We start from the raw sequence: 8,106 nt of genomic DNA on the forward strand, positions 1-8,106 counted from the left end.
GTTTCATGAACATTACATATCTACCCATCAGAAATTCTTTTTGCAATTTCATATACAAGTATTTTGAGACCTTTCTGAAGTAAATAATGAAAATGAATTAAGGTGTTCTCTTGATTTTTGAAAAAGCATTTATTGATGGTCTTAATAGCTGCTGATGTGCAAGGCTTCTTCTAAATTTTAAAAGGCAACTAGAGAAAGTAAAATTTAGACACCAAAAAAACAAGGATACAAACTTTTATTGAGAACAAGCAAACACAGAAGTTCTTTGTTTAAACTGTTAATAGGTAGATCGATAGAGTCTGATATACAGGCTGTGCCTTTAAAGGTAGCATTATATGAAGGATAAGTTTTATATTGACAGAGAAATAGAGCAGTTATTACTTCCTGTTCACCCAGCATCTAAGGAAAATAAAAAGTCATGCAAGAAATATCAGCATTTTCATAATAAATCAGTTCTCCCTGCTAACAGCTACCAGAGTCCTTCTTCCATCCCTAAACCTTGAATCCCAAAGGCAGTAAGCCTTCACATGTAGCTCCCAATCTGCATTCTTAATGTGTCCCATATACTTTTCAAATGTTAAATACCCACCCCCTACAATTGGAACGAGACCTTTGTCTTTCCTAAGTTAGAAAGAATCACAGAGCTGCCTCTCACTGTTATGTACTTATGGTTACTTAATTCTGGGGTATACGGTAACATGGCAGCACAGGGCAATGAGCACTGATGCCAAATAATAGTTTCAATGTTCTTCTGCAACTACATTGCCTCCTCCGTGAGCATTAAGCCTTTACTCATTGAACGTACCCTGAAATAGTCTTGTTGACAAAATCTTTCATGGTTGGTTAATCATCTGGTAAGATATCACAAAGCTAAAGGGGCCAGGGTTACTATATTTTGGAGCCCAATTAGAGACAGTTGATTGGCCACATCAAATGACCACAGACCACACACCTCACTCAAGTTCCACTGGAATTCGCCACCTCTGCCGAAATAATTCAAAATACAGGCTCTGTTGATTGTAGGTTAACAATTGGTCCTGTCCTATGATGGATAATACAATACTGTGCTTTGAAGTTAAGTAGAAAATTATAGGGGTCACCAGTAATCCAAAAAAGAAAATAGGTTGTCCAGGTAAAAAGATTTAAAGGCACTAAATAAACAGGTAATTGTCCTAGTGCATCAATCTTCTACTTAAATTTATCAATAAAAACCTGATTTTCCTGACTTTATTCTGAAAACACATTGTCAAGAATAAAATGTATAGTCTATAGATAGACTAAGCATGACAGACTTTGATATGGTCAGGTTATAAAGTATCTGCTTGAAAAAAATAAAAGGAAAAATTCAAAATTGAGGCTCATAAACACTAAATAGTAGTGTATGATACTATGGAAACATATTATATGACAATAGAGAACTAAAGAAAGTGCCTTTAGAATGTGTGGGATTTGTTACACATAAATAAGCAATAATCTGAGAAGGGCTAACCCAGTTTTTTTCACAAGATGAAAATAAATAAACAAAGGGTTGAATAGTACAATGAAGACTGTATTACATTCAGACAATAAGGAATTGTCTTTTTATTCCCAGGGCCAAAAAAATGTCTTTATCTGTGGTGACAGAAAGTTGAGGGTAATATATATAGAAGCATGAAATGAAAAATTATGGATCTAAGAATATAAATATAGATTCTCCCTTTTCATAAATATTCAATACATTATTTGACACATTGGTTTGAGTGAAGCTTCACAAGCACAGTTTTAAGCATCTTGATTTGGGCTGAGGTCCAGTAAATTACATATTCCCAACAACCATCAGAGCTTTCTCACTAAAAATACACACTCACACTCTACTTTGAAAATATTCTAAGATAATTATTTCCATTTTCATAGTAACTAGTACAGTTATGACTAGAGTTGTCTCAGGTTTCTAAGGAAAGAAAATTATTCTGAGATTCTGTTAATAAGAGAAAGTGTAGTAATAGAGAGGGGTATTTTCTTAAAATTATGCTAAAGCTGTCATTTTCATGTTTAATGACTTTAACTGTGCTAGACAAGATTTTGTTTTCTGTTTCAGAAATAAACTATCTGATATAACTCTTTAGTCAATTGCCCACAAATCTTCCAACCCCTCCTTCTAGCAATCTCACAATGGGTTTAATTCATCTGGAGAGCATAAAGCCAACATTTAGTAAACAGAATTCTCCTGCCTGACAATTGCTCAGCCCCTCTAGTGAGAAAATTCAGTGAATGGTAACACCTAGGAAGGCGACCTATACAGAATTTCACTCCGTAGATGCCAAGAAAAACAACTTAAAATCTGAAGATAATAGGAAAGGCAAAGTATTTTGGAAAGCTTATTGCCAGAGTCTATAAAATCACATTTTAAATAAAGAGAGATTTGATACCAGACTTTCTATCCCCCTCAATGTATAAGAAGAAAGACATAAAAAGAACTACATTTCATTTCAAATAGTTCTCTTTCATTTGATGACTACATTTCCCAGCATTGCTACTTTTAAAGCCAAACTTTTAAATGCTGGATTTCCCAGTGGTGCTCACTGTTTAGTGCTTAGCACATAATGCTATATTAGTGAAGTTTTAAAAAACAAATGTCCAAGAACGAGCTTAAAGCTTTTTGATTTGAGATTACCAGACTGAATTTTTACTAGGGTTATTTCCACATTACTCTATAGTGAAACAGAGATTCAGCTTCTACTTCTTTAAAGGGAGCAACTCAAAGAAGGCAACAAAGATACATATCAGAAAAACTGAATTAGCTTTTGCTTTAGTGGGCATGAGAACTTCTCAGTTCCAGTTAGTTTACCATAGACTCGAATTCATCAATTCTTTGCTTGGTGTTCCCCTTTCTGATTTTCCGATAGGATATCGTATTGTATCTTGAATAAGCATTTCTGGAGAAATCACCCTTCTTCCCGAAGGTTGGCTGCTCATCAGGTGTGACAGGTTGGGAACTGGGGCTGCTCAGTGGGGAGTCCTCACTTGCATCACCTTCCTCTTTTAATTGAGTATCCTCTTCATTTTTTTTCTTAAATTCTATCACACGAACTTCATCTTCATCATCTTTGCAATCATCATCATCATCATTATTAATTTCTTCATCCCAAACCTCTTGCTCCTCATCCTGCTTGGAATGTGACACATCAACCTGGCTAGGTTTCCGAAATCCTAACCATTCAATTTCAGTTGCCTGAAGAGCTGTGTTCTCCAGCTCCTCATCTTCTCTCTCCTCTAGAGGTTGTTCAGCAATCCTTTCCTTTTGTCTGCTTATTTCTTGGTTGCTGCTGCTCAATGGAATCTTCTCCCACTGATGCCCTGTAGCAAAATCAGTTGGTAGTTGATATGTGTAGAGATTTCAAAATACCCACATATTCTCCAGATTATATTTCTGTACAACCGTTTTCCAGCATATATTTTATGAGATATTGTTCTGTGGGTTATTAATGTGTTTTACACAATGGAACAAGCTACCCCATCAAATTATCTCAGAAAACACTGCATTAAACACAAATAAGCTTCCTCAGAATTTATCTGAACATTTAAAATGCTAATGAATATTAGGATCCAGCAACCCAACCTCATTTGACTATGGAAATTTTTATTATGGACTACTGTTGCAAGGTGATCAAACAAGTCAGTCCTAAAGGAAACCACTCTTGGATATTCTTTGGAAGGACTGTTGCTAAAACTGAAGCTCCAGTCCTTTGGCTACCTGATCTTAAGAGCGGACTCATTGGAAAAGACCCTGGTGCTGAGAAAGATTGAAGGCAAAAGAAGAACGGAGTGGCAAAGGGTGAGATGGTTAGATAGCATTATTGGCTCGATGGACATGAACTCAAGCAAACTCGGGGAGATAGTGGAGGACAGAGGAGCCTGGTGTGTCAGACACAACTTAGCAACTGAACAACAACTAGCGACTGAACAACAACTATATCTAGTGAGACTGGTATTCCATGAGACACACTTTTAAAAATCCTGTCTAGCTTATCATGACTGGGTATATGAATATGTTAAAAAAAAAAACACAGGGAACTATGTCCTAACCACACATGGATATTCCTCAAAGAAAATTAGAAAAATATCTCACAGTGAAAAAAGACCTCCAACAGCAAAAATAATGAAATAATGACTACCAATGACTGGTCTCATTCAGAGTAGCAAATTCAGTATTTGCCACCATGCTTCTCAGAGTTATCCTAAAGTACCAGGTGTGGAAAAGGAGCAGGCAGCCACAGATGGCCAAGAGACAGGTGCTGGGCTAATCAAGGTGTCAAGTCCACCAAAGGACACACAGTATAGTCTAGGTTCTGCCACCGATTGCTAGCAAGTCAAAATTTAAAAATCACATTGAGGTCATATCTAGCTAATGCTAGATTAGCCTATTGTTTTAGACACGTCCTTAGCGGACAACTAATTAACTCAAGTGGTTTGGTACCATGTAGTGACTTTAAAAAGGCTCATTTAATTCACTGCAAATTTCACTTTTCAAACAGATCCTATCAGCATATCCTCAATAACATTTATTGAGCATGCAAAAACCAATTAATAAGGAGAGAGTAGAGATTGTTTTCAGAGCTTTCACCCCTAAAGGACTTCAGTGGGAAGCTTCAGCCTGCAGTGTGCCTGACTCAGGGTTGTGTTCACTATTCTCTTTCAACACCATTGTTGTTGTTGTTTAGTTGCTAAGTCATGTCTGATTCCTTTACAACCCTATGAACTATATCCTGCCAGGCTCCTCTGTCCATGGGATTTCCCAGACAAGAATACTAGAGTCTTTAAACAAAATGAGAGGCACTGTTTCTCTTTGCCTTTCTCCTCCACAGCTTCCTATTTTCACTGAAAGAAGTTAACAAGTTCATTTCCATCAAAGATTTTTCATTCTCTTTTCATTTTATTTTTCTAACTATAATTGTAAAGTTACACAAACAGATAGAAGTGAAGATGGATCATCACTCCTCTTTACTTGTGCACATTTCCTATCAGGCCACTGGCATCCAGTCAGTATTCTTTACGTTATAAATAAATACACATTATAATGTTTACTATAATCTTGTTTGGTTTTCTTTTTTTCACAAAAACCAAAGAAACTGATCTTTTGTCTCATATTCATGACTCGGGCATAGAGTTGTCATGCTTGAAATTACTTCTGTCTTTAAAGTATAGTATTTTTCTCAGTATTTTTAACATTTTCCTATTTTTCAACCCAAGAGTATTCTCTCCAGAGACTTTTTAGCTGTTTGCCACTGCGAAAATAAAAGATACCAAAATGTGTCCTTCTAACCCTACAGCAGAAACATATGTTCCACTAAACACAAAAGGATTCATGCAGGGAAAAATTCACCCTGAGACTATCTGCTTTTAAAAATCCAGACTGCTTTTATTCTTTATTTAAAGAAAATGAAAGATCTTAGAGAACTATTGTCTCCAGCTGACCTTCTGGTCAGAAATTTGAAAGGGACTCTAGATAAAAGTTGAGATCTCTGTCTTTGAGAGTTTGCTTGCTCATTGGCAGCAGAAGGGTTAGGGCAAGAGATTATTTAGTTCATTTCATAGGGTCTAGGTTTTACAAATTAACTGTGATAATGTAAAAGCTTGACAATGACTGCTGCTTATGACATTATTCCTTGAGTGACTGTACAGTGGGCCACTGTTTGCAGTCAGCAGACAGTCTGAGAGGTGTCCAGACAAGGTGGACAAACTCAGGAAACTGCCAACAACCTTGGCATCTACTATTTTATGTGATGTTCTAATATTTCAACCAATAATTCTTCAGTGTTTTGCTTGTTAAGAGCCTAAATAAGCTAAGTCACTTAGGTCTACCAAGCTGGTTTCAATTTTGAGGTAAGATGTTTATGCTTGCAAGAGAGAATATGAATAATTAATAGATTTTTATCTTGCACTTTATTTGGAAAGTATTTGAATGTAAGTGTTTCCTTAGAAGTCTGAAACACTTTGTGTCTCTTAGACTCTTGAGTTTATTTGTAAAATAATATAATCATTTAAAAATCCATGTTCTTTTTACTCAGGCATTTTCTGAAAGGACACAATTAGAATTAACTTCATCACTCAGAAGATTTCTTTGACAAGAATTAGGTAACCATTTTGTGATTACATCAGAGGCCTAGAATTTTCCTATAGATCAAATAAATTTATAAGATTATTTTAAACTGTATGCCAATGGTAAACTTTTAGGATAAATCAATTTTTGAAACATTTACAATTTGCAAGGTGCCTGACACAGACTTGAAGACACTAAATCAAAAGGAAAGATTGATACAGTTGACTAACTTATTAAGAGGCAGATGTCATATCATCAAGTCAAAGTGTGCCAAGCAATTATACAGATCCATGCAGTTTCAGTCTTAAAGAGTCTATAATGCTTTCTAAGGTAAAAACCACAGATAAGTCCAGACTCCCTTATCTGTCCAGAACAGCATGACTTCAAAAATGACTTCTGGATTCCTTTTTTAATATCACACTCACACAACATCCCATGCAAAAACTGCCCTCCATATCCAGTCAAACAATTTCTGTGTACAAAGTGGAAGCTCTTCTTACCTTCTCTCAATGCCATTTCATCAACACTTGTTTCTTGGAGAGAAAGATCTGTGATAGCCTTATGAACAACATAGAGCTTCTCTTCTGGTTTTTCTGGAGGGAAAACCCCATAAGATAAATATTTTAACATTTAAGTAGTTTAAGATAAATAAATTACCAATTTAGACTCTAATAAGGTAGTTTTTTTTTTTGTGGTCACTAAAATAACTATTTCACTCTTCGAACTCATTTCTTCACTGAGTTCTTATAAACATAATGATAATCTTTTCTTTAATGTCTGTATAAGGTATAGTACCATGAATTCTGATACTTTCAGGTAGATTTAGAAAGAAAAATTGAATTTACAAATTCCCTTTAAGCAAATAATAATGGAGCTATAATAATAATAAATAACAGAAGCTAACATTTAACAAACAGTAATTTTCACAATAACTCTACAAATTCAGCACTATTATCCGTCTTCTTCTAATGAGACAACTAAGACTTCAGGAGGCCAGGAAAGTTGTCCAGGATGACAGAACTCTCAAATAAATGAGCTTGGATTTGACCCAAGGCAGAGGTTTAGTCCTTATGCTCTGAAGCCCCAGTAGGATAAGGGGCCACATTTGGGCAAGGACAAGAGTGGAAGGATGTGCCATTTACTCCTTCACAACAGTTTATCCAAAGACTCCTGAGTGAGTTCACAAATCAAATCAAAGCAAATTAGACAGAAGGAAAATGCTTTACCTTTTAGAATCTTCTCATCCATGGACGAGCTGAGCAGTATGTCCTCTTGTAATTTTTCACTTTTCTCCTGATTTCTTTCTGTGGGTACATCAAGTCTAGGTTCTACCCTGCAGTATGGTGGGGTGCCATCCACGTCACTGGCTGCTTCTGTGATTTTAGTGATCTTTTGTTGACCGTTTTCAGGGGGTGTATCCCCATTACACTCCACCTGACTGAATGTCACTGGTACGTCTGTCATAATGTACAGCTGAGTCCCACTTTTAGAGAGCTTTGGCGAAGATCCTTGATCCTTGATAAATTCTCTTGCCTTCAAATCCAACTCTTACTCTAAGAACACAAATTATTTACTTTAGTGCATAATAAGAAGCTTCTTTTCCTAAAGGTATCCAGATAGAGAGTAGAACAAAAGTAAGAGAATTTGTCAGATTTACACCAATCCATGAGCAAGCATCCAGCCAATCACCACCTTGGTTGTTGCTCAGCAGTTCCACTTGCAGAATTAATGGCAGTCTTTTTATTTACATAAGCAAACAATCCAAGGCAATCAGGCTTTTGTGTTGGCATGTAGAGGGGGACTTTCAGCTTGTCAGTCCCCCTCTGGGAACAGAGATTTTTGTCCCTTTTCATAATGGTCCTTTGTCATTTTCCTTGTAACAGGAGCCACAATTGTTCCACAGCTTTAATCCAGAGAGAATGACCACCTTGAGGCATATTAGTTCTGTGTAACCAGCTTAACATTTCCAAACAGATTTTGTTCAAGTAAAACCTCAGCTATTTTGTAAAGGACAATGGCATCATTTC

The 8,106-nt window shown here is 36.2% G+C and overlaps 1 protein-coding gene across 1 annotated transcript; it reads right to left on the reverse strand.

Annotated features, from left to right (window-relative positions):
• Positions 1 to 218: 218 nt before the first annotated feature.
• ERMN (ermin) lies at positions 219 to 7,876 on the reverse strand. The gene is made up of 3 exons (XM_043487756.1): positions 7,306 to 7,876; positions 6,580 to 6,672; positions 219 to 3,336 (listed from the first exon to the last, which is right to left on the reverse strand). The coding sequence occupies exons 1-3, from the start codon at positions 7,541 to 7,543 to the stop codon at positions 2,819 to 2,821; spliced, it is 849 nt and encodes a 282-aa protein (XP_043343691.1). The 5' UTR covers positions 7,544 to 7,876; the 3' UTR covers positions 219 to 2,818.
• Between the last annotated feature and the right edge of the window lie 230 nt (positions 7,877 to 8,106).

The sequence above is a fragment of the Cervus canadensis genome, chromosome 15 (genome assembly GCF_019320065.1).
Source record: "Cervus canadensis isolate Bull #8, Minnesota chromosome 15, ASM1932006v1, whole genome shotgun sequence".
NCBI lineage: Eukaryota > Metazoa > Chordata > Mammalia > Artiodactyla > Cervidae > Cervus > Cervus canadensis.